At 31.6% G+C, this 27,039-nt stretch overlaps 5 protein-coding genes across 6 annotated transcripts; 4 read left to right on the forward strand and 1 right to left on the reverse strand.

The window, feature by feature from the left end:
* Nucleotides 1–257: 257 nt before the first annotated feature.
* On the reverse strand, nt 258–13,039 carry LOC139086517 (uncharacterized). Its single transcript, XM_070634983.1, has 16 exons — nt 12,317–13,039; nt 10,724–10,880; nt 10,579–10,656; nt 10,393–10,435; nt 9,528–9,563; nt 9,400–9,449; nt 9,187–9,333; nt 8,463–8,535; nt 8,155–8,298; nt 7,919–7,996; nt 7,746–7,824; nt 7,324–7,456; nt 6,496–7,226; nt 6,050–6,118; nt 5,754–5,761; nt 258–3,178 (listed from the first exon to the last, which is right to left on the reverse strand). The coding sequence occupies exons 1-16, from the start codon at nt 12,556–12,558 to the stop codon at nt 600–602; spliced, it is 4,647 nt and encodes a 1,548-aa protein (XP_070491084.1). The 5' UTR covers nt 12,559–13,039; the 3' UTR covers nt 258–599.
* RpL4 (ribosomal protein L4) lies at nt 3,805–5,801 on the forward strand. The gene is made up of 4 exons (XM_070635122.1): nt 3,805–3,901; nt 4,142–4,568; nt 4,630–4,754; nt 4,996–5,801. Exons 1-4 carry the CDS (start codon nt 3,899–3,901, stop codon nt 5,692–5,694), a joined length of 1,254 nt encoding a protein of 417 aa, XP_070491223.1. The 5' UTR covers nt 3,805–3,898; the 3' UTR covers nt 5,695–5,801.
* A 1,383-nt stretch (nt 13,040–14,422) lies between the features above and the next one.
* sing (MARVEL domain-containing protein sing) lies at nt 14,423–16,677 on the forward strand. Of its 2 annotated transcripts, none has more exons than XM_070634745.1 (7): nt 14,423–14,631; nt 14,736–14,798; nt 14,872–14,928; nt 15,016–15,134; nt 15,188–15,234; nt 15,291–15,408; nt 16,488–16,677. In XM_070634745.1, the coding sequence occupies exons 1-7, from the start codon at nt 14,544–14,546 to the stop codon at nt 16,563–16,565; spliced, it is 570 nt and encodes a 189-aa protein (XP_070490846.1). In that variant the 5' UTR covers nt 14,423–14,543; the 3' UTR covers nt 16,566–16,677. The 2 variants fall into 2 exon arrangements, with proteins under 2 accessions (XP_070490846.1, XP_070490847.1); XM_070634746.1 differs by having other exon boundaries at nt 15,315–15,408.
* An 871-nt stretch (nt 16,678–17,548) lies between these two features.
* Nucleotides 17,549–22,559, forward strand: LOC139086327 (probable basic-leucine zipper transcription factor O). Its single transcript, XM_070634744.1, has 4 exons — nt 17,549–18,628; nt 19,868–20,392; nt 20,503–21,482; nt 21,559–22,559. Exons 1-4 carry the CDS (start codon nt 18,593–18,595, stop codon nt 21,677–21,679), a joined length of 1,662 nt encoding a protein of 553 aa, XP_070490845.1. The 5' UTR covers nt 17,549–18,592; the 3' UTR covers nt 21,680–22,559.
* A 2,048-nt stretch (nt 22,560–24,607) lies between these two features.
* Nucleotides 24,608–26,419, forward strand: Cpr97Eb (Cuticular protein 97Eb). The gene is made up of 3 exons (XM_070634464.1): nt 24,608–24,760; nt 24,847–24,979; nt 25,515–26,419. Exons 1-3 carry the CDS (start codon nt 24,746–24,748, stop codon nt 26,162–26,164), a joined length of 798 nt encoding a protein of 265 aa, XP_070490565.1. The 5' UTR covers nt 24,608–24,745; the 3' UTR covers nt 26,165–26,419.
* The last annotated feature ends 620 nt before the right edge of the window (nt 26,420–27,039 follow it).

Raw genomic sequence — 27,039 nt, forward strand, 5'->3', positions numbered from 1 at the left:
TTTTTAACGGAATTCAGGAATTTGAATTTTTAGCGGTTCTCTGAACGGTTTTCAGGAATTTGAATTTTTTAACGGCTTTCTAGAATTTGAATTTTATGTAAATTTTTTGGCGTCTCCTGAAATTCAAATTTAACGGTTTCTGAAAACAAAGCTTCAATATTAGAATTAAATATTTTAGAATAACAGGTAAGTAAAACAATCAGGAAGTCATTTAAATTAAATTAAAAATGAATCTATTTTTCTTTTATTGAGGGAAGACTAAAATACAATGTGTGTTTGTGTGATTTCCTTAAAAATGAAATAATCAAGTTACAGACATTCTTTTCTCATTTTGTAAAAGTATTTTTTAAAGAATTATTCTCGTACCAGAATGTAGTACATTAAAATTTTTTTTGCAGAGTCAAAAGGGAAAATAAGATTAAAAAAATAAAATATGAACACTTAAATAAAAAATATAAAGTAAGAGCATATAACATAAAAGGCTTATTATTCGATTTCTTACTTAAGGCTACAATTGAATATTGTTGATGTACATGGTTCATTTTTTTTGTGTTTTTTTATTATTTATTAAACTATTATGTATTAGCCATCGTCAACTACTAACTGAGCTCGTTGCCTTCATAAAGATTCTCACAACTCTCGAGTAAACGCAAAACAGGAGCAATATCATAAGGATATAGAGATTTCGATACGAGACGTCCAATTTTAAACCTTAGACGTGTCATGACAGTTATTGTATCATCTAAGACATTATTACCCATTCCACAGTCCCGACAACTTTGGACAAACATTGACCAATTAATACGAATATACTTGAGGAAGCGTAAAAGATATAAAAGGAAGCATGTTTCATTGCTGACAAGTAAGTCAAGAAGAAGATCGGTACTATTGGAAATCATTTTAAGGAATTCTAAGAAGGTATAGACGGGATTGAGCATAGCAACGAGCTCCGGAAATGCATTATTTCTAAATGATATACCTGAAGTTACGTCTAAAGTACATACCATTGCTTCGATTAAGTAATCATCTTGATCATCAAACAAATGAATGAGAATTTTACTAAAATGACTCTCTGGATGGAACTCCAACGTGTTCTTAATAAATGATTCTAATTTCTTCAAAACATCCCTAATTGAGCGCTCAATTAACATCATTTCTTGGAATGCTTCATAATCCGTACTGTCTATGGAACTGTCGGATGAATCACTACGTATCTCTTTCACCGATACAGCAACTGATTTTAGCACAAGCAATGTCATTTTTTGCAATAAACTCTTATCAAATGTCACTGGTGAATTATTGCTTGCTGTTGATGCCGATGATGCTATTGGTATACGCGAATCAAATGAATGTGGTGATATTATTACACTTTCAAAATGTTGTCCAATAAGCGTCCTAAGATTATCATCTTCACATTCATCATTGTGTACCGTACGGTTATTTTGTCTTGGCATCGATTCTAATATTCGATAATCTTTAACATGACGTACAATTTGGTGTGCAAGTGAGCATGTTTCTTCTGGCAATAGATCTTGTAGTGCCAATGTGCTACCATAACATAATGCTTCATTAAAAAGTTGTAACATTGCCTTATAAATTGTACATGGTAAGTTTTGGTTTAAAAGTGATTCAAAATTTACAAGATGTGCATAGAATGGTAATGTTTCAATTACAGATAAATTAGTTTTTACACTAATGATACTTTCCCAAAGAGCAATAAAGGTCAATATGCAATTTTCTGCATTATTAAGTCTCATACTTGGATGATTACTACTTGATCGATTCATTTGTTGTCGGAAATGGGCAGCCGCTAATTCCGTTATAAGTGTACTTATATTTTTAACGAGTGCTGGCCATTTATTCTCAAGTATTTTAATTGTAATACATTTAATATGTGTTGTATCGAAGCTCTCAGAATCTGTCAATTGCACAAAATGACATCCATTTGACACTGGGGAATTATGACCTGATGTTGCAGATGATCTGCCGCTGTTTTGATGATGATTAGTATGTGATGATGATGATGTTGATGAAGTTAAATACGATGGCAAGGCACTGGATGATGATGATGATGTTGAAGGACCATCATGATATGTAGCAAAATAATTTGTTTCGAGAGGCGGTGCTGATGTTGATGGCATATATCCATTAATATCATCGTCTTCCAAAACATGCTCATCATGATCCTTCCATTCAACTATACATTTAATTATATCTAAACTAAAATTAATTCTCCTTACAGCGGCATAGTCTAAATGCTCAAATGTGAATAGATTGTCAACAATCTTCTTCAGCCACTCCTGATCAATTTCGTCCTTAATGATAATTAAGAAGTAGGTAATGATTTTACTTGATACAAAATTAATGTAATGGCTCGTATGCGTTGTACTGCTGTTACACAATTCAATTAGATTCTCAAATATACTAATTTCATTACGTATGAGGCAATCACATATCTCCATGATCTTTCCACAAATATTGCCTTTTGCATTCTGTTTTAAATACATATAAAATAGTAACTGAAGATTCGATAGAAATTGTAGTAGATAATCTTCAGGCCAATGTTTTAGTGATTTAATATAATGCACTTGTGTCATATTATCTAAAGTCTTAGTAATTTCGTTTTCACCATTTTCATTTTTTACACTTTTCTTTCCATTATTGCTTACTTTCTTATTTATCGAATAATATTGGAATGGAATTTTTAGAATTTTTTCACTTAATCCACATAGGCACTGATGTTCAGTTAATTGTGTTTGAAATGTTGATATACATTCACTGTCACTCATAAACTGTTCATCCCTTTCACTTCCCAATAATCCTGCCAAATCGCCAACATCCTGTCCAACGTCTGATTTTAATATTATTTCACTATGTAAGTTAATTGGTGACGGAGACGACGTTGATGATGCAGAGGAAGTTGAATTTCCTGAATCATCAAGAAATGCTGCCAGAGATGGTTTTGTGGATGTCTGTTGTGTATTATTTTTCTGTACATGTTGCTGCTCATTATTTGCATCAATTCGTTGCCTTTTAATACTTGGTTGCTGTGAATCTGGTTGCCTTTCTGAACTATTATTACTTTGGTTTATGAAAATTCCATTACTATTATTATTATTGATATTATTATTATTCGACATGTTGCGCGTTTCCAATAATGCACAATTTTTTTTTAATTCTCAAAATACTGATAAGATGTGTTGATCTGTGCCTAAAAGTAATGCCCAAATGATTAGTTATCGTGTAATTACTTAATTAAGACTAAATTTCTTACCATTTTACACAGATTTTTGATGCAAACGATCGACTGTTTTCGTGTTAATAATCGTAGATTATTTTTCTTTCTGTAACTTCCTTATATTTATATTTTGATATCTTCGATAACTTTATCATAGTAAACTATGATTTACTTAGCATAATTAACTAAATTTTAATGAGAAATATCAAGTTTTTGAAGAGAATTAAATTAAAAATAATAAATTTAGTCTGAGGCTTACGAGCTTACTAATACACTCAAACATCTGATCAAAGATGTCGGCTGTAAAGTCAGTAAAGTGGTGTATAGCAGCGATCCCTGCGGAAACTTCCCCAAACTCGCCATTTTTCAAAATATTTCTCGCCGTTATTCCAACTTCTTTTCTATTGTACTTTTTACTACTCTCTCAATGATTTCAGGACTTTAATAGATTTTATAGTCTAGTAATTAAATAATATCACAGTTAAACACAAGATTCAGTGTAAAAACATCATGAGTATTGTTGCTGAATTCAGCTGAGTAAAAAAATTTTTTGATAGTGTGTGTGAGGGGCCTCCAAATCGTTCTTTTTCGCGTCTCCCGTGCGCAAGTAAATTTCTTTTAAGAAAATATTCATCTATAAACGGGTTGAAAACTCGCAAAATGGTAAGTTTTTAGCATAAATCGATCAATAAAGATGGATACTATAGCATAACTATGGAGTTCACGTTGAAGTATAGTGAAAAAGTGAAAAAAAAGTTGTGAAATATATTTTCACATTTCGCATGTGGCAAAACATTAGCTGAATTTGTTGTTTCCACTTATTCCAGCGTGATTCCATTGTGCAATATAATTAAGTTACCTAAAGTTGTACCTAGTTGACTAATTTTATTCCTTTAATTATAGAGTTTATCAGCTGCTCGTCCATTGGTCGGTGTTTACACTGACAAAAATGAGGTTATAAAAGATACAACAATTGCATTGCCAGCAATTTTCAAGGCTCCAATTCGCCCAGATGTCGTTAATGATGTTCATCAATTGATGCGTCGTAATGCTCGTCAAGCATATGCCGTTAATGCCGAAGCAGGTCATCAAACTTCTGCTGAATCATGGGGTACAGGTCGTGCTGTAGCTCGTATTCCAAGAGTCCGTGGTGGTGGTACTCACCGTTCAGGTCAGGGTGCTTTCGGTAATATGTGTCGTGGAGGTAGAATGTTCGCTCCAACCAAGCCATGGCGTAGATGGCACCGTAGAATCAGCGTCAACCAAAAACGTTACGCTGTTGTCTCAGCTATTGCAGCTTCAGGTGTTCCAGCTTTAGTTCAAGCCAGAGGTAAACACATTTTAATAATTTTTATGATGAATAAAATATTAATTTAAATTATTAATCGTAGGACATGTCATCGATGGAATTTCCGAACTCCCATTGGTTGTATCAGACAAGATCCAAGAATACACCAAAACTAAACAAGCAGTTTTATTCTTACGCCGCAACAAATTGTGGGGAGATGTTTTGAAGGTAAATATCATTAAAATAATTAAATTATTTTTCCGCATTCACCTGGTGTTTTAAATCCTAATTAATTTGAAACGTTGTTTGCGAATGCGACAGTAAAAGGATGAACTAATAGGCGTTACAATAGTTCCACTCAATTGGATCAGATTGTTCGTATTTGGTTCTAACATTTTCTCTTCCTTATTACACGTTTTTTTGTAATCCTTATGAATACTTGAACTAATACAATATTTTCCACATATAGGTTTACCGTTCAAAACGCTTCAGAGCCGGTCGTGGTAAGATGCGTGACCGTCGTCGTATCCAACGTCGTGGACCATTGATTGTTTACTCAAAGGACGATGGCTTACGTCGTGCATTCCGTAATATTCCAGGTGTTGACACAATGAGCGTACACAAGATGAATTTGTTGAAATTGGCACCAGGTGGACATTTGGGACGCTTGATTGTCTGGACAGAAGCTGCATTCAAGCATTTGAATGATTTGTTCGGAACATGGAATGAACCATCAAAGGTCAAGAAAGCTTACAATTTACCACATCCAATCATGTCAAACACTGATTTGACTCGTTTGCTTAAGTCACAAGAAATCAAGTCTGTCTTGAATGCACCTAAGAAGACAGTCTTCCGTCGTCAACGTCGTTTGAATCCATTGAAGAACGCTAAACAGATGATTAAGCTCAATCCATTCTCTGAGGTCACTCGTCGTCGTGCATTATTAGCAAAGGAGAAGAAGAAGTTCGAGACAGTAATCGAAAAGGCAAAGAAAAAGAAGGTTGAATTGAAGAGCAATCATCCAGCAATTGTATATCAAAAGAATGTAGCCAATCGTCTTAAGCTCCTTAAAGCCGTTCGTAAAAATAGATTGGCCCGAGTTGCAGAAAAGAAAAAGGCTGCTGCCGCAAAGAAAGCCACAAAGAAGACAGCAGGAAAAAAGAAGTAAATTATAAATTGCGTATTGTGACGATAAAGAAAGGTTTATAAAGAACATGTTAATCAAACCTTGAATCCTGAAATTTATAATAAATAAAAAAAAGTCAAAAAAAAATATTTCCTCATTCTTCTTTAGTTATTGCTTAACTTTTTTATTTCATTTCTGGAGCTCTATAATATTATAAACAATTTTGTGTGCTGTAAGGATATGTTGCTTTATATTTTATATGCTTAAAAATTCGTTTGTTGCATTCTTTGCACAATACTTTTTTTATGACTTTTACGAGATCATGCTGCAAATGAAATGAAGTGGAAAGATTTAATCTTTCTTGTTGTTCATTCAGATTACGTCTTATGATACTTACTCGACCATTGAATGTCCATTTTTATCGAAAGACTGGGCTCGCTTTAGCTGTTTTGCTGTGGCTTCAATGCTAAATGTTTTTTTTTTTTGGATGGAAAAAGCAAAAGTTTTCGGTAAGCATGGATGTGTTTTAATGTCATGGATATGTTTAAGGTACAGCTTCTCATACAAGACATTGACTATTAAATTCAGAGACTGATGATTTTGAAATATTTTTGATCGTTAAATTCTTTCCTATATTGACACATTTAATGCATATTACGCATTTGCTTGCTTGTAATACATGTAGTAATACATTAAATACATGCTACATGCTTGTTAATCGCGTGGAAATACGGAAATATAACAAAGTATTTCAATGACGCGAAGTTGTCTGTGATTTATTTTTTCAAAATTCAAAAATTTAACGGTCAATATCTCTGTATGAAAGGATCTAAGTGTGCATACCTATCAGTAATCCTCAACTTGTCCATTTCCTTCTGTATCGAGTCAGTAAGCTTATTGTTAGCCGATGAAATTCGTCCATTTAAATTCTCAGTACTTTCGTTCATTGGATTCTTCCAAATATTCGATTGATTCATAACATATTCATTATCACTTCCATTGGAAAAATTAAATATATCACCCGAGATTGTTGGTCGCGCCGGAATTATAGGTGAACGACAACATACGGAATTAACATCTTCTAATTTCTTTAATAGCCTCTCATTTTCTCTACAAACTACCTCTTGATCTCTTAATAATATATCGCGTGCTGAGTATAACTCATTATTTTCCTGTCTCAATGTACGATTTTCAGTCATATACAATTTCACGAGCTCCGATAATTCATTATTTTCTAGTTCAGCTAAGCGTTCAACCTCCACCTGAGGTATCACAACAGCACTTGATCGGTCATTGTTTTCATTAATACTACCATTGGACATGATTTGAGCATTTGAGACATTATTATGCGAAAATGCGTCAAGTGGCTGTTGCATGTGAAAAACTGTCAACGATTTCAAATGTTCATTCTCTACTTTAAGGCTATTAACTTCTCTCTTCAACGATAAGATTAATGCCTCTCGCGGATCAATAATTATTAACGGCTTTGTTTTAATTCTCTTCGCACGCGCCGCATAACGGAGGGTATTTATTGTTTCATTCTCATTTGATTTAGCGGGGGAGACGCATGCAATCTAAACAACAACAACAGAAATGTGGAAACATGAAAAAAATGACATTTGTTTGTACTGCATTTCGACAAAATGATTAATTAAAACAACATTCGATTACCATCAATGTAACACCGTTTCCAGCTAAACTGTCAGCTAATAATTTCGTCAATTGACTGTCTCTGTATGGAATGTGACCGTTTTTCTTACGATGGTCACTCAGTTGTGCTATACAATATCCTAGAACCATCAAACTGAAGGATGATACAAAAAAATGAGTTTTGTAAGGTTTATGAATTAGGAATTGATGGGGATGTTCATAAATGACGTGTATTCAACATGTTACAGCCTATATACAGTACAATAGATCAAAAAATGTCACTTAAGACACTTCAAATGAACATCCAGATTCAACAAAAGTTCACCCAATTCCCACATTAATTTCCAATTCTGACGTCACTAATGAACATCCCCCGATGAGAAATTACAGCTGAAATCAAAGTTCTTGACCGCTTAATTGTCACAAGTGTCATAATTAATCACCTTTTATTGATGTTGTTTGCTTCTTCCAACGTTTTGCCTTCACTCTGCGTCTTCTTCGTCATTTCGGAACCGGCAAGATCTATATATTTAATTAGAATTCATTCGAAAAAAAAAATGGTTAAATTGAAACATAAGTACGGTTGATTTTCATTAACAATGGCAGTGCTACATACCAACAAAATTGATTTTGCCTTGCTTGCTTATAAAAACGCTTTTCTCATTCTCGGCCTGCTGCTCAGACGTTATGTGGACTTAAAAATAAAAAAGATTGAAATAAAGTAATGTAAAACAATAAGGCATGTAGTCTGACTTATAATAAATACTTCTGCTGAACGTAATTAGAAAGCAAAAAATTTATAACGAAAAAAAAAAAAAATATATAAATTGGCTATAGTATTATTATTTATACCTGTTAGTATAGTATGTGACCTTGACGAGTGATCATTCATTAAATGCGATCCGACTGATCGATTTCGCATTCCTTCCTCAAGCACAGCAAGCAGGTCATCCAATTCTTCGCAATCGACCAGAAATAAATTTTCCACATAAAATCCTATACAGACATAGACCAATAAGGGTCATTATGCAAATATGAGACGTGAGCAGCACATGAGAAGGCAATGAAAAAATGGTATTTTTAAATAAATTACATGTCGCGAAGGGTATCGTGTTGTGTATATGACAATAGCATTAGCTGTTGATACAAATATAACATACCTCGCAATTTTTTCGACCATCGTACAGCTAATGGCTTTTTGCGAGCCGCGCCAGGATTAAGAAGATCAATAACCTAGGATAACAAAAAAAATTGACTATAATAGTAACATTGAAACCTACTGACACATCATGTACTGTGTGATTTTAATGAATATTTTGCATGCATGCATAATTTTACTGTTTTGTACATAGACATAACGAAATGCAATTTCATTAAGTATGTAGCATATTCATGTGAAATGGAATATTTAATTCGATACTCTTTTTTACGTATTAAAGGGGGGTCCTTGGTTTTAATAATATTGATTTTGGGATATTTTCACACGGGCGCTTCTAGTACTCATGGAAAGACGCTGTCGATAGAGATGGTAAAGCACTTGGCATCGGTAATTGGCAAGCGGTTGCCAGCGATAAAGTCAAGCATAAACTAAGGGATGCCGTGGATCACAATTGACCTGTATAGAGTAGTTGTTAAATGCATGACAACCTTTTAGATCTCCAAATGATGAGAAATGACATATTGTACAAAGCTCTGTCCCCCTAATCATCAATAGAATTCAACAAGTTCAAATTCCTGACATTTTACTAAGAAACCAAATTCAAATTTTGAACTTTAACGGAAATTTTCAACCCAATCTACCAAAAACTCACAATTTTCTGTCAAAAATCAATTATTAAATCCAAAGACCCCCGAAAAAAAAAACAATCATGTACTTTGACTTACTTTTTCGTTGTAGATTTCCAAAAACGATGCCTTCAATATAAACTGTGTGTTCTCTTGTCGCTGTTGAAGGAGTTGGAATAAGTAGAAAAATGACCGAAATACAAGGCCATGACCTTTGTGATTTAAATCAGGCTTTTTGCCAATAAACTAAATAAGAGAGCATTTCATATTATTGATAGGATTATAATGATGAATTGTGTATTTTATTCTTACGAGCTCTGGCGGACCAGTTAATGTGTGCGTCTTGCCACTACCTGTCTGTCCTATTACCATTCAAATCGAGAATAAAGATAAGTAATTATAGATCATTATAAAAAGTATTTCGTTTCATTTTTATTTACCATAACAGAAGACTGTGGCGTTAAATCCTTCAATCGCTGTGAATTGAAAAGAAGAAGAAATTAAATAAAAAGTCATTGTTGGCGCTAACGACTAAAACGCATGAAAATACCACAATTTTCCACGAAATTAATTCTTTATTAGATTTGATTGAAATCAATGAAAATCATTTAATTTGAATTATTATGGCTTTTTAGTGCTTTTTAGATATGATTAATTTATGTCTCTTTTGAATTTGAATTATTAACGGCTTTTTTAGATTTGAATAACTGATCAACGACCTTTTGAACTCTGAATTATTAACGTTATTCTCAGATTTGAATAAGGATTTTTGAAATTTGAATTATTGACGTCTTATTTGAAAATTTAACGACCTTTTTTAATTTAATTGCTAAAAGCTTTTTTAGATTTTAATTATTAACGGTTTTTCTGAAATTTGAATTATTAACAGTTTTTTGAAAATTGAAGTTCAATTTTAGAACCTCTTCATTTGAATTTTGTCCGTTTATTTGTTATGTAACTGCGATCAATTTTGTTAATAAGAAATTCTCGGAAATGTTGATGGAAAAACTTTTAAGGAACAATTCCGATAAAAAGGATATATTCCTTAATATTTAATAAGCTACATGCATTAATATTGACAATCAGCAAGTAAGGTCGAACTAAATGTACTTATAATTACAATAAAAGAAGGTTTTACTCATATTTGAATACAAAGCTGTCCAAAATGAAATTGACAGAGCTCCTTAACTCATAATAAGGTGGTAAGGGAAGCAAAGTAAAACGTGATATGTCTTTTTAAGAATTCTAACTAAGATAATGCGTCATTAATCATCATATAAGTAAATTGAAAATAAAATAACTAACCCATTTCGATTAAACGTTTGATTCCACTATAGTGTAGAATGTCCTACAATAAATTAATAATTTATTAATATTATTAGAATTTTGATTGTATAGCTTAGTATAGAACAAAGGCAGCAATTTCTCATTAAATTATATTTACATTAGGTAATTTATAATTTTAAATAAATAATAAATACATATTTTTACCTCTTGGGTTGCTCCTGGCTCGAATACGACATTATAGGAGAACAATTTTGCCTTGTTCGTGTCATTCTGCCCTTCACACTGAATCGATTAATGTAACAACAATGCTATAACAATAGATAATACTGTATAATTGATGTGAACTTACTAAAATTTGTCCATTTCCTGGAAATTGGGTGATTGACACATCTCTTGCTTTGTGCTCCTTGTCATTTAACGGACGAACTCTCACAACGACATTGATATTGTCCTCAAGAGGTGTCGAACTACCTGAGGACTTTGCGATATAATCCGTTGAATCCATACTAATAATGACATTAATGATATAATCAAGAAGAAAAATTGTAATTTGATATAACAGCTAGAGATTAATATGATTAACGTTGACCACGACCTTCAAATGTGTCTCTAATTAATCTTGCATGAATCATTCCTATCCTAAGCTAATTCATCATGACAAATTTGTGCCTTTCTGTTAAACTTAATACTATCCCAGCCACCTACACCACAGGTCATTGGCAGTCGGTATGTTTACATTACAGATTTACGACGCTTTAATTATCCAAGCAATGTAATGCAAATAAGGTTATGGCGTCTAAGGAATGGTTGGTATAAATAGAAGTCGGACATTCACTAATTTACATAAATGGTCGTGACTTTCATTTTCGTGCGATTTTTTTTTCAGTTTCCATTATTTTTTTGAAAGCAATTTTCCATCAATCTACCACTTATGTATAACCTTCAGACCACATTGGGAAAATTTGATTTATCCGTTCTTTATTTACATTCCAATTCTACCTAATATACCGTGTAATTTTTGGTTAGTATAAATGATAAGATCACTAGATTTATGTACAATAAAATTTAATGTATGCCTTGCAGAGTTGTTGATTAAGGATTTTGGGGAGATATCAACTGGTTGACATTTGATTTGGTTGTAGTCTAAAGGAGCCTATACTTGTTAAAGTAAGGTTAAGAGGCTTTTTGGAGGAGCTGGACTTGGTAAGTGAAAACTGACACAGCAACCATGAATTTCTGACACTTATCATCCGAAGTTAACAATTTCCATTGCAAGTAAGGGTTTCCGATGTTGACTGAGATCGAGACTTCCCAGTATTGAACAGACCGAGACTTGAAGTTTGTGAAATTCTAATGCTGGACAAGGACAGAAATGTCATAAAAAGAGTGATTCGGATTTCATTATAAGCCGAAAATCCCAGTAACTTTGGACATCTTGGTTAATACCGAGCCATACGTTGTCAATTTTCCTAACCTCAAAAGAGAGAATCTTAGTTTTAAGTTCTCTTGTAGCTAATGACATCCACAGTTTTGACTCGATATTCAAGGAGGATGATCTACCATTCGAGTACTCCTCCCAGTTCCTTTCAAAGTCAACAGTTCAAATTTTGTATGTAAAAGTCAACCTCTTTTTAAATTGCCTAGACACAAACAGAAAGTACCTAGGCATTGACTTTTGCCTAAAAGTTAGCCTTGTAAGCTGCAACTCTGATTATCCGAAAAATGTAAATCAATAAAAATACTTGTAAATATGTGAGAAAGTGAAAGAATTGTCATGATGTCATGCATAAGTAAGTGACCAACAACAAAATCTATAAGTTGATGGAATAATTTATGATATTATTGTCGTTTTCGTATTTGTGATATCATAAGACCGTAATGTATTCAACGTTTGTGACACGAAATGTTTTCAATGTTGATGAATTGGACATCCACAGCTTACCTGCTATTTGATTTAAATTTCTTTAATCCATTGCGACTTCCTTTATCACCTGACTTGGTGATACTTTGGAGTGACGTTGAATTTCTCAACTTATTTTGTCCCGTTCCTGTATAATCATTTCCACTTTTTGATCGCACAAAATATCCTCCATGACTTAGTCCTGAATTTTTATTATAATTCTTACTCATTGATTTCGATGAGTTTGTGGATCGTGTTGATGAACTGTCAGGTCGATTAACCATATTTGTAATATGTTAAAATGGAATTAAATGATATATTTTATAGGTAGTTCCTCCCCACAGCACATCTAACACGCATTTTTCATTCTAATATTTTCTATACTTAATAATGTTAAGTATGAATGGATATATTTACAATAGAATATAATTAAAATCGATTGCTATTTTATTTATTCACTTCTTTTTCGATTTACTGTCTATTTTCCTTTATTCCTTAGTTGTACCTGTACACAAATTGGTATTTTATCCATCAGCGCGTGGGTGACACGCTATAATTTTTCCTTTATTTTCTAAATTAATTTACTTTCACTTTTTATTATTTTCCTAACTCAAAATTAATTTCTGCATTCACATTAAGGCACAAAACACTGATTAGATATCCTTATTCTACACAATGCATTACTTAATAAGGGAATTGTTGTGCACTTTTTTGAGCAAATTTGTTTTAAAAACGGAAATAATTTTCTCCCCTTTTAGGATTTTCCGTGTTTTTCCATCGATGGTCACTAAACGACTGAATGGAAAAAAGAATTTTCCACAACGCATATCGTGCTTGATTAGTCGATAGCATGTGGGAAAAAATGGTGACCACTTCATCGAACGTTTGATTCATATTACCAGTTTTATAGCTTGGGAAATTACATTGCGAGACTAGCTACCATAATTGCCATAGTGTGATAACATTCAGACACATAAAATTCAGCAGAGAATGACTGATTCCGTGGGTTAAAGTAATTGACGCAGTTTGCTTTGCTTTAATTTGCGTTAAGTTATTCAAGAGGAATTGAAATTTTTAATTATTTGGCTATTTTTTGGGAATGCAGACGTACATTTTAGGTTCAAATTCTTAAACTCAAGCTTGTTATGTATAGCACATGTTTAAAATGATTGATTGTTTGAATAAAATTGAATAATTTCAGAAATTTCAATGATTTTTTGATAATTTGAATTTCAGAACAATACAAATGTTACAAACATGGGAGAACATTTGTACGGTTTAAAATTTTCTTTGTTTACAAAATTACATTTGGAAATTAATAAAAGCGTATAAAAAGTGTTAAATTGCTTCAAAATACAGACATTAGACAGTGCCACAACTATAATAAACTAACTTTCCCATCGTGATTGATGTTTCAAGGTGCATTTCATGTATTTATTCTTCAATTAAGCTAATCAAATTTCAAAAACATCCAGAAGCCTTTTGTCAAACAAATTATCTCTCAATCATCCACGAATCCTTGAACTACAATCACGATAACTGCATAACGAAAAAAGATCCCACGAGTCTATCAACATGAAAAGAAGCTTAAAACCACAACAAACAAAGCAATAGTCATGAATGGACAAAGGAAAGAAAAATAAAAATGACCAGCAATAAAAATCAATAATCAAATCGCGCGCAGATTGTTGAATGTTTTTCCGCTTTTCTTTATATATATGTACATACTGTAAAATAAAAATAAAACGTGAGCTATGCGTGTTTATGTTGATTGATGTGTTTAATACATAGATTGATGTTTATTTATGCTCAGTCGCGCTCAACGAATTACATTTCTTCTCAAATGCGAATGTCTTATGCAATGCGAAATATTTCAGAACGTGTGATGATCACGAAGATGATTTTTTTGTGTATGTAGCAATCGAATGGAGAATAATGGAATGAAGATGTAATGTGCAATTTTGGAATGAACAACAGAGAGATCGGAGAGGATCTTCGGGAAAAATTGAGAAGATGATGAGAGTGAGGTATGTGTGTACAGCATGCATGATCATGAATGAGGTACAGAATAAGATGAAAAAGAAAAGAAAAGAAAATTTTTTGACACTCATGTAAAGGAGAAAGTAACGAGAAGAAAAATTGAGATTTTTCCTCACTCGCATTTTCATTTTAGGAACGTGAGGAAGTCACAGAAGGGAAAAATTTTTTCCACAATTATTTATTTATTTAAAATTTCATATTATTACGATATCAAATAGAATTATTGGAAATGCCGACAGTTAGTCATCTTCCGACAGTACATACCAGACGTGAGACAAGAAATGGAATTAAAATTGGATGCTGTCGAGTTTGTACTTGTGAGTAAAAATAAATTTTTGCGACATTTTTCTCCGTCGTCATCATCACGACACATATTTGAACATTATCATCCATCTACTACGATTTATTATTTCTTTTTTAGGTCTTCATTTAGAGTTTCTCACAACAAAATGTGGGCTTTTAAAGATATTTGAGTTATTGCTAGGTATAGTCAAGAATATATGATTGAAGTATGCCTTTATGACAGTGCAAAATTAATTTATTTTTATTTTTTCTAGGAAGTTGCTCTGAGACACTACTAATACGATTTGGATTGCCTGCAGCCACAGAAATGGGTTCGTATGATTATTTCATAATATCATTTAGGAATTGCATTTAATTCACATTTGTTCCATAAAAAAAATATTTATATTTATTTCTAGGAGAAGCATTTTATACTTTTCATTCAACAGTTTCTGCTTGCCTTACCACGACATTCATTCTCCTCGTCTCATATATCTTTAGTGCTAGAACTTATGGACTGATTAGACAATCGATTTTTGTATGTGACCTATTTTATTAATTACTATTTCATGTCCAATCCCTTTATTTCAGGAAGTTCTATTTAATGCCGTTGCATGTTGTTTGTATATCAGTGCTAGGTATGTTTATGACAACTTCATACAATCAAATCACTTCTTACCGATTTTGATTTTAGTTTAATTACATTATTTTGTTCTAGTTCATATGTTGCATTTGCGACGAGTGTTTTTCTATATCCACGATTTACTGCCTCTAGTGCCGATACTGCATATCCGGCGATGATTTGTGTATATGTAAGTTATAATTTAGATAAAAATATAACTCGTGGGGTGAACATAAATTTCTACGTGTGAATGATTCGAGGGGCTGACTAATTGACAATAATGTGTAAATATTGCTTACTGCGGTTTTTATTTTAATTTACGAGAATTTTAATAATTTTATCAAAGAAGTGGTGAATTAGCGAAAGAACTTGATGAAAAGTAGTGAAAACTTCTTAATAAGTGTGAGCATCGAGGAAATTCAAGAATTTTAGCAAAAAACACAATTTTTTAAGAATTTAGAAATGTCAACAAAACATTTCAAACGTGACCTACAAACAAAAAGAGATCATTATCAAATTAACAGAAACAGTCATGGTTCTGTTACGTTTTTCTCGATCAAATTGAAAGCAGACACAAGTTATGAAATAGAAAACATTACAAACTAAATTTGGGTATGCAATCACAGTAGGCTTTATTTACAAATTATTCTCAACTAGTTCGCCTGCTTAGAATGATTAATAATATGCACCTCTTCAGTATTTGTAGGGTGTAAATAATGACGGTGCAGTTCTATGTTATAATTTAATCGAAAGGCGTGAATTGGTTTAGAATTATTAATAGATACTTTTGAAAGGTTCTGTTAGCAACAGTCGTTAGATCAGTGGATTAAAACTGTGCATTTGTAGAAGAAAAAGTCAAGTTCTTTTGATTGTTGAGGAAGCAGGAAACTCTTAATGACAATTTTTTTTACGAAATTTGATCATTAAGCAAAAAATAAGTTGACAATAAATTCCGCATACTTAAAATGCAAGCTGTAAAAATTCCAGAATATTGAGGACACTGAGTGTGCAACCAGATCATATATCTCAATATGACCTCATTGCATCCGTTCTAAGAAGCTAAGTGAATAATATCATCTAAGCGAGGCAATAGAATGCACAATATTTTATTCTATAGAAAAAACGTGTCAAAGAAATAAGGAAAGGCATTCCATCGAGAATTTAGTGTCTACCCCACATGTTATATGTGTATACAAGTTCTTTAATTTGTATATAGGATATTAAAGCAGACAATCTTTATTTACTTAATGCATGGTATTCTATTTTTAGTACTTAGGGTTCATTATCTCCATAGTATACGGTCTCGACGCCTTTACATCTTACAAATCTTACAAGGGATATGCATGATGATGATGATGATAACTTCAAAATGAGATGAAATAAAAAGATAACTGAAAACTTAAGTGCTTGTGAGAATATTCTGTGAGAAATAAATATATTAATGCAATTAAAAAGTCTAGTCTGAAAATTTTTTTTTATTGACAATAAAGACTTCGATTTAATTGGTGCCAATGCAAAAGGCAAAAAAAAAAATTATCATTTTTTCCTAATAAAAAGAACGAAGGCGTTCTTAGCTAAATGTTAAAATCTATTATAATGCAATAATAAATAGCCATTAGAGGTGTTAAGAGCAACAAATCGTTAAAGAAATTAATTTGATATTTAGTGAAATACATACATCTAATTCCCATTAACGACTGATCGGAGAATAAATATCTATAACAAAATATATAAAAAAAAAATCACAACGATCCATAGCAAAATATAATTTTTTTTATATAACATGCTTTCAGCAACAGCAGCTGATTAAAGAATCAAACAAAAATGTTTCAATTACGAATGTAATTGTAATAAGAAATACAGAGAAAAACAACCGATTGAGTAGATCCATAACTTCAATTTTCATTATATTGAGAAACGCATGTTCAATACAACATATATGTATGGTTATTGTCTACAGATTTACACATTGGAACATTAAGCCACATCAGAAGTGGCTAGAAACATTATGAATATATTCACACGTAAGTAGCTAATAGATCAATTTGGAGTAAATCAGACCAATCACGCATGATTGGCTTTAGAACAAACATTTAACGGTCAAAATTAATTTGAATTTCATGAAATTGTTCTAAAAGTACTAAAAATTTGGACGAAGTACAATTCAAATTTTAACGAAATTTAACGGAAATTTAGCTCGCGAAATAAAATTGCAATGCGAATATGATAAAAATACGCTTTTTATTGAATATTTGCCATACATTTTTATTCAGCAAACTTTTAGTTTTTTTCTCTCTCAGAGCTGCTTTACGTTGAGTGTATTTTTCTACAAGCATAAAAAACGTTAAGACAGAGAAACAGAAGAAACATAGGCTTGTAACGATTTAATTTTTCACTTGCATTCTACTGGTGATCGTGTTAGGTATCGGAGCTTTTCAGTGAGTCCTTCCTGCGAGAAACACATTTTTTTATTTAGTTCAAGTGAACACTTTCGAAATAGAAGTTGAATTTTCTTTGCGAGTGTAGAATTAAGTTATTATTTACTATTTGTTCACAAGTCTAAAACGTGATCCATAACGACAACGACGACGACGGTCGACGACGACAACGACGATTGACTAGAGACGGGACAACAAGAAAGAAAATGTTTGATCATATATTTTATGATGTTGCAAATATTTTGAGTAGTCAACGAGTGAGTCTTTAGAAAGGTAGTAGCATTACATACAGCACAAAGTGAAAAGAACCAGAGAGATCCAACAACAAGAAAGGGAGAATTATGCAATATCAGTCAAAAGAAGAAAGAAAGCATATTTCGTTACATTCATAATGCTGTTGAAGAAAAAAAATCCATATGATTTTTATATTAATTCGACGATTTTTTTCAAGGCTACGATAGTTACTTAGGAGATTTCATTTATTTATTAAATTGAATAAAAAAAAAAAGCAAAGCGAGAGAAATATTAATTTATAATAGCTCTATATATCGGTGGTGAACCGTGGCAATACTAGAGCAAAACAGTAATTAATTATGAAATTGAAATGCTACTGAGAAATTAAATAATTTATTATTACAAACAAAAAGATTTAGACTTCAATAAAAATATAATTGTGATCATAGTAAGCAAAGAAGAAGTTAAAAAATATTTGAATACGAACAATTTGCACGATGCACAAGCCAGTTAAAGCAGTGAAAATATTGTGTTATGAAGAGATTTTTAAAATCTATAAAAAAATCTAATAATATCAAATAATAATTGAATTAAAAAAAAAGAAGAAGAAGCAAAGCAGGCAAAGCAATAAACAGGAGAGGAGCATTGAAATTTATTCCGGATACATATTTACACATCAGAGAAATAGTAATAATAAAGAAAATGTTGAGCTTACAACTAATTAGTTGCATCATCTTTGTAAGTAACTTTGTGTAAAAAAAAAAGCTGCACAGCACTTATGTGCAGAATTAATGTGATCGAGACATGGCAACAATAATAAAAAAAAATACTTTTTTTTATCAATCAATGACTGTAATTAAAACCAGATAAACGACAGTGAAAAAAAAGGCACAAAATTTAAATAAAATTCACAGTGATCCGTAAGCAATAACGGCGACGACATGGATAATTTTAATGTACATAATGAATTCTATATTTAAATTAAGAGAGACTTAAATATTGAGCCATAAAATAATGAAGTAGTCAATCACTAAAGGTACCAACATCGTACTCACCAAACAAGTTGGAAACCTCAAGAGAATGTCTACGATTTTGTTATTAACTTGTTGATTCTGGCGTTGTTGCCGAAAAAAAATACAGACCAACAACAACAACCATACATTTTAAATGTCTTGTTAATTCATATCTCCTTTGATACATTTTCTGTAAGCCGTACATATAATTACCATAACTGATTTTTAAAAATTGTGTTCCTTAATTGAAGTATGTGCGGTTTGGAAGTAAACAAAAAATATTTTGAGATAGCCTCATATAGCTTCCATCAATAACATGCACGTTCTCGGTGATTCTTGATGGAATTGAGGTAGGCTTTGATTTTTTTCTACGTCGTGTACTACTGGATTTTTATTACGATTTTATTTTATGGATTAATGAGTGATCAATAAAAATCTATTAATTTTTTTATGACTGGAGAAATTTAGTCATTAAATTGATGAGCCTTAGAACACATGCTGGTGATTTATTTGTGTCGTAAAATTCAAAATTTTATTGATTAACGGATTAAATTAGTTTAAATTTTTCAAAGATATTGTGATTCATTTGAAAATTGAATTTCCGTTAAGAACTTCATTGATTAACGGATAAAAATAATTTAAATCTTCTAACAAGACTGTTATTCAATTGAAAATTTAATTGCCGTTAAGAGTCTGAAATTTATTACTAAATTATTATTATGACCGTCATTTCCAAACGACTGTACAACTTAAAAGCACACAAACAATCTCATTAGCGAGACCATAAATTTTTCCTTGAGGAAATTAATGGAAAGAACTTTTTTTTCAACACTCAGCAACACTGGTTTTAATTGCAGTTATTTAGAAACTGCATTCGCACCCTTTTTATTGCTGCCGTGCCATAAGAAATGCGTTGCATTAAATTGAATTTAATAACTTTATATACTTTATTTCATTATTGCAGATATCATGTATTTACCAAGCTAGTCTATTGCCATTGAAACAAAATACAATTATTAAAAATAATAATAATTATGAGGAGCAACAACTCAAATCTTATTATTATCCATCATCGTCACAACGTGCAAATGAAGTACACGATTTACCACTTACAGACGATGTCGATGATTCAATCAGAACAATAAAAAAATCAGAAATGATGGAATCATCTGCGAGTAATTATTATACATCTAATCACAGACGTGATGATGAGGATGATTATTCGACGGGATCAATAGCAGCTGACGCGATATTACATGAGAATTTCGAGTCGGAAAAAATTAAACCTAGTGATAATAGTAAAGTAATTCAACAAAAGAATTCAACGGAAGTGATGACAATTATTGATGATGTGAATTATAAGCCAAACATAACTCAGCTACAAGTGCCGAATTTAGATAATAATAATAGTAATGATAATAGTAACAAATTTTCAAAACTCCTATTTTCATCGCCTTCTGCAACTGTTAGTACATCAAATGGACCCTCGGTATGTATAACACATGTCTATATAATATACTGAAATTAATATGCTTAAAATGTGGAGCATGGGAAGGTAGAAAAAAAATGTGTAATGAATATTTTCAATTTATATTTCAGGGTCCTTTCAAAGCCATCATCTGCCATGACTGTGAAAATTCTGGAGGAGTCAATGTCGGACATTCAGTGTCGTTTAGTGCTATTAAAAGTTGGAATGTTGGCAGCTCAAATGTTGCTTCAAAATCAAGTTTCAACGATTCATTAGTGCAACAAAATCATCAAATGTATAGCAATAGTAACAACAATATATCAAGTGTTGCTGTGGAACATACATCAGAAAAAGCTTACTTTACAGATGTTGCAATTGATGGCAATAAAGATACAGGCATGCAAATTAATCAAAATGTTCCAATCATTGAGAATCAAGGAAATGTCTTTAAATCAGACGTAACTGTAAATGATGATAGTGCTCATGTACAGCAACAACAACAACAACAACAAAATCAACCATTAAATAAGGATTGGAATTACTCACTTCTAACTGTGAGGAATGAGAATATAAAAGTTAATGCCCCATTGGCAACACCATCAATTATACCGACAGCGACTGGGACATCAAATAGCAGTAGTCTGAAAAAGCCGATATTTAATGATCTTCTGAAAGTTCCATATGACATTCTTAATGCACCGCTGACGGAAAAGCCTCCAGAGACGATTAAGCAGACACAAATACACATTAATCATCAACAGAAGTTTAACGATACAATTACAAATTATCAGCATTTCCAGCAATTCATTCAAAAAAGTCCAACACCAAATCACACAGGACATTATCAATCAACGCCAATGCCTGAACAAAATTATGAAGTCGATGAGTCAGTTTCAGTCATGACAAATGGCAGAGCGCATGGTATACAAACAACAACACCGAAAATCAGTTCTCACGCAGTTATTGACGATGAGAAGACTGAAAGTCATCATAAAATCGCCACACCATTGCACGTTACGCACGATGATGCCAAATTTGGAGTTGTATTTGAAGGAAGAGATTTTCGCAAATATAAAGTGGAAGAGAAAACAGATGATGGATTTATTGTCGGGTATTTATGCTTGTTTCCATACATGCGAACATTTTCATACCTTCTTTTATTTATTTTTTTTATTGCATCTTTACAGTGAGTATGGCTATCTTAGTAACACAGATGGAAGTCCAATCTTTGGTGTTCGTTACACAGCTGATTCAAACATTAATCCACAACTTATTTATGATGCATTGCTCAAATTCTTAAAACTATAAGTCTTTTTATTATTGTGATATTGAAACATTATTATTATTATTATTATTATTGCTGCATATTTTTGTATCATATTCTTATCATCATCTTAATAATTTAATGCAATCTTTCCAACAACTGAATTTATTATGATTATTATAAAAAAATCTATAAGTAGTATTTTAATGATAGAATTGATGTAAAAAAAATTCAAGAAAGATATCTAAAGCATATTGCATTTAGCTTTATAATTAGGATTATATACTTTAATGATATTATTGCTTTTATGTATTCAATGAGAACTTGATGTTGAAAATTATTAGGTATTTAAAAAAAAGTTGAAGTTGTCCGTACAGTTATGCAAAATTATATAAATTTTTAAGGTCTTCATTTGCTTAGTTTAAAGACATTTTTTGAAATAATTAGAACAATACAAATGTTTTGAATTTGAATAATAACCGTTAAATCCATATAAATGTTTATAAAGTTCAAATTTTAGCCGTTAAAACAAGTTAATGTTTTGAAATGACATAAATTAATGTAAACCTTACAAATGTTAATAAATTCACAATGCGTCTATTAAAACCATACAAATGTTGAACTTAGCACATAATTTAAAAGAATTCAGACTCATAAAATAAGAAAATATCATGAATGATGAAAGAATCTTGACAATTATGTAGTTTTAACGAAATTAACGTGGTTAAAATATGTTAATTTACAAATTGGCCGCTTTCAATCAACCTTAATGTTTTATTGAATACATGAAATTTCTAAAATTAGCAACATCATTTTTCAAAATGTATCATAAAAAGCTTTTTTTCTTAATTTTTTTTTGTATGTAAGCAGAAAGGCGAAAATGCAAAAATTATATTTTTATGACTTTACGCGATGGGCTGGCTGTTGAGAAATAAAAAAAAAATGTTTCTAAACTCACAAACATTCAAATAACGTTTTAATATAAAGTAAAACCATTATAAATGACATCATGAGAGCAACAGCAGCAAAAGTAGGAGATGGAGATATGAGTTATTTCAGGTAGTTTCAGGAATCTCTATAAGGTGCTCTAATAAATTCGCATGTTTTCATTGTAGCAAAAAATAAATTATAATAAAATGAGGTAAGGGGAGGAAAACGAGTTATACAGCCTTACGTAAGTGTTATACATGCCATCGAATATGAGGCAAATAGTGCAGAAAAGGAAATTAGAATTTTCTTAAAGTATAGAATTATAATGAATTCCAATAAGTGTGTGGAGTGAGGAAAGAAGTAATTAGTTATACATGTTTGCTTTATTTTATTTGCTCTCAAGGACTTCTGGTTTGTCTGTAAAGAAACTTTCAAGATCAATTTAAAATTGAAGTAAAGTTGTGAGTTGTGTAAGTCTAAATACTTTGCATTCCTTCTCTCAATTCGTTATAAAATATGTATTAACACTAGTGGATAATAAGATCAATTCCTGACAAAGACAAACACGTGCAATAATAAATATTTTTAATCCGTCTGCATGAACTTATTTCTCTTTCTCTGTCTCTTCACATTGTTACTTTATTATAATGAACTTGATTTTTAACCGATCAGCAATTATAAAGACTGATTGTAAGTATGTAGAGCATACCATCGTTATGGATCACTTGCTCTTGAAATATTTTTATATTTTTCTTTCTTTCCTTCTTCTTGTCGCATGTGTCGTCGTCGTCTAGTCAGCCTTCAATTAAGATGATTTTTAACCGCATTTTTTGTAGTAGACCAAAGAGATCAAATGTCTGTTATGGCTGGCTGGTTGACAGAGTATTTTGTTGCTCTTTAAAAGCTTGATGATTCCAAAAATTTAATCTGATCTTTATGTTGCAATAACATATTTTGTTGCTATTTCATGTTATGGTTAATTCTGATTAAATGATACGGTTTCAATATCTGTAGCTGCCTTCTTATTCTATTGCTGAATATTTTAAAAGTCGATGATTTCATATTGGCAAGGTTATGTTCAAAGAATTGATTCTGACTTTTTCTAATTCTCAATAATAAGTTATTATGCGGATCTACATGTTTCTCCAATATTAACACTGTTTAGCAAGGTTCAATTAATACTTTGTACTGCTTCTTATTTAGTTCCTGCACCGAAAATTCAATTTTTTCAGAAATTTTCAATTCCACTTTTCTAACTTCAACAGTACTAAAATAATTTGTACGGTTTTCAAATTTAAATTCCTTATAACCGTTAAAGTAATAAGTAAAATTGAATCAACAAAGAAGAAATGCGCTTCCGTTGGCTGCTCAAATTAAAACCTGCAACTTCTATAATACTTTTGATTTCTTCTTTAAGCCATCACCATTGACAAGAAAGCTCAACGAGAGCAGCAATAATCATTAATTGCATTTTAATGTCATTTGTGTGCAATTGTGCCATTGGATGTATGATTAAATGACCAAGTTTAGAGACGATCAATATTTCAAGTAACAAGTGACATTTCTTCTGTACGCAATATCCATACAGCTTGACAGCTGATGTTTCAAAAGCAACACAAACTGGATCTTACTCATGAGACGATATTTGATAATTTCTTAAGTTTTTTAATAAATTACGGCCAAGTAAGCGTGTGACCATTAATGAAAAATGATATCAACTAACACGAGCCAATGGCTTTCTATCAAAAGGAAAATTACGTCGTCTGATATGCTTTTTCCATCCAACAATTAATATAATACGAAAAAAATTGTTGAGAAATATGAACCCGCTTTTTTAAATTGTACCTAAACATTTGAAAATGTGTCTATAGAGACAAGAGTTTCTATTGAGCGAAAAAGCATATGTATAAAGTCACAACAAACAACGTGCATAGCAAAACTATAGACTTAAATGAAAGAGAAAAAAATATTAACCGATTGCAAAACTTTATAAAACTCGCGAGTTTGAGTTGAAAAAGCTTAATATTGCTTTTGGTTTTATGCTAGTCAGTTGCTTTATAGAAAACTTCCAGTGCAGTAAGAAGAAATAATTTCGGTTCGTGTTAAAAGTTTAAACTTTTTGTGGATTTTAAGTGCAAATAAATTAATTTAATTGAATTAAATAAAAGACAATAAAAATAATGTTGAAATTATCGGTAAGATTGTGTGACCAAATCAAATCAGAATTGAAAAATTAGTGAATTGGAAAGAATTAACATGTGATTCAATTTGTTCGCTCTAGATTGCCGTATTCCTTTGTTTGGCATGCACTTGCTATGCTCAAAAACAAAATACAACGCCCGTGCCAATTTTAAAGCAAATTAACCGTCATAATGAGGATGGATCTTACAGTTATGGTTATGAAGCTGCTGATGGTAATTGATTGATGTTAAATAAGTGCTTATTGAGTTTGAAATTAAATTGAAATTTGGGTCTTACGTAAAAATCCAAAAAATTTGGATCAACTGTCAAAAAGTATTTGAAAGTTATTTTAGAACTAATTTAGAACACGTTGACCACAACAATGTTGCAAATTTGTTAAAATACTAAGCATTCCAATGCTTTACTTATGGTTTGCATGCACTAACAGTTAAGGCATGCAATGTTAATTACTGCAAATAACATCCAGTTCATCTTTTGCTTAATTTGAGCATGATATTTCATGCTGTTTAAATAGACAAATATTAAATACCTTTTATGTTAATTTAACTATGAGAATGCAGTTGTCCTTAAAAAGCAGATCTATCAGTAGTATTTAAACCAGTTCAAGAGCGTTCTTTAAAAGAATTCAATACAATAAGTTGAAGATTGAATAATTAATGCGGAAATTTGCATGTTTAACTTAATTTAATTATGTTTATTACAAAAAACTAATGTGCTAATTCATCATTGCCTATTTTCGCATAACAGGTAGTTTCAAAATCGAAACAAAATCAGCCAATGGAGAAGTAAAGGGTAAATACGGATATGTCGATGCTGACGGAAACGTACGTGAAATTTCTTATGGAGCTGACAGAAATGGATTCGCACCAAGTGGTACTGACATCAATGTCCCACCAGCAACCATCCACAATGATCGCGATTCACAATATCCAGCATTGAAAGAAGGTGAAATTGATGACGGACAATACCGTGAAGATCCAAATGTGTACTTAGATCCACGTTACAATTCTAAACCAAGCAAGGCAGCAACACAATTCAAGCAATTCAAACCAGCACCAGCACCTCAACAAAATTATAACTACAATAGCTATCAAACAACACCAGCTCCAGTTTATGAAGCACCCCAAACTCAAAGACCAGTCTTCCAGAGCAAATTCTCTGCACCAGCTCAAAACAACTATTATCAACCACAACCCCAACAACAAAATTACTATCAAGCTCCTCAACAAAACTACTATCAAGCACCAGCTCAACCAAATTATTATCAAGCACCTAAACAAAACTACTATCAACCAAAAAATAACTTCAATCCAGCCTTACATGACATTTTCCAAGGACATCCAGCTTCAAACATTGACATCAATACAGGATCTTATTCAGTGAGCTATAGCGGTTAAGGATCTGACCATAAAGTGTTAATTATTAAGAGATAACAAATCTCATGTTGAAATGTACTGCCAAATAATATTAAATCTTATTAGAATTCCTGTTCATTCCCCAGTCTATATCCTCTCATGATTGAATACCGTATCAATGTCATGCCTACTGCCATACTGAACTGATTTTTTAATTTTATATATTTTTATTTTGTCACTAATGGTATTCCAGTAATAAATAAAGAAAGATAAATAATGCAATTGAGTTGGTTATAAGCACTTGTTTAATATTTTGTTGCTTTTCCGCCTTTAACGACATGTGAACATAAATATTGCAGGTTTAAAGCTCGTTTAACGAATTCCACATGATTAGTTTCGCCTAAACATGTGGTAATGATCTATTTCCATACGCTGCTGCTATTTTTGTTTGTTTCTTTTACGTCTTGCATGGTCATTTGGAGATATTGAATTTGTTTGTTAATTGTACTTCAGCAAAACAAAATAAGGGAATTGACCGAGCAATAAAATTGGAAACCTGATTGCTGCATATTAGCGTAATAATAATCAATGTTTTTTTCTGTTTTGTTTTTCTTTCATGCTTCCGAGCACTCGAACTTGAACTAATAATTTTCACTCTCATTGTGTTGCTTTATAGCGATATGATACTACTGCCTTACATACTTTTGGACTTGACTGGAATGCTGTGTATATGAATTGTGCAATTTTAAATTGCATATTTAACTGGTTTCGCCTATATATCTTATAACAATGTATCCAAGGGGATGAACAATTTTGTGATGTAATCTTAATTGAATAAATTGCTTGCTTCGATTTGATAATCGTTTGAATTTGAATTTTATTTGAAAACTCTACAAATGTGGTTGAAATAATTTGTA

This window comes from Chironomus tepperi, unplaced genomic scaffold (assembly GCF_022539635.2).
Source record: "Chironomus tepperi strain 1889 unplaced genomic scaffold, CSIRO-AGI_Ctep_v1 contig_85, whole genome shotgun sequence".
Classification (NCBI taxonomy): Eukaryota; Metazoa; Arthropoda; class Insecta; order Diptera; family Chironomidae; genus Chironomus; species Chironomus tepperi.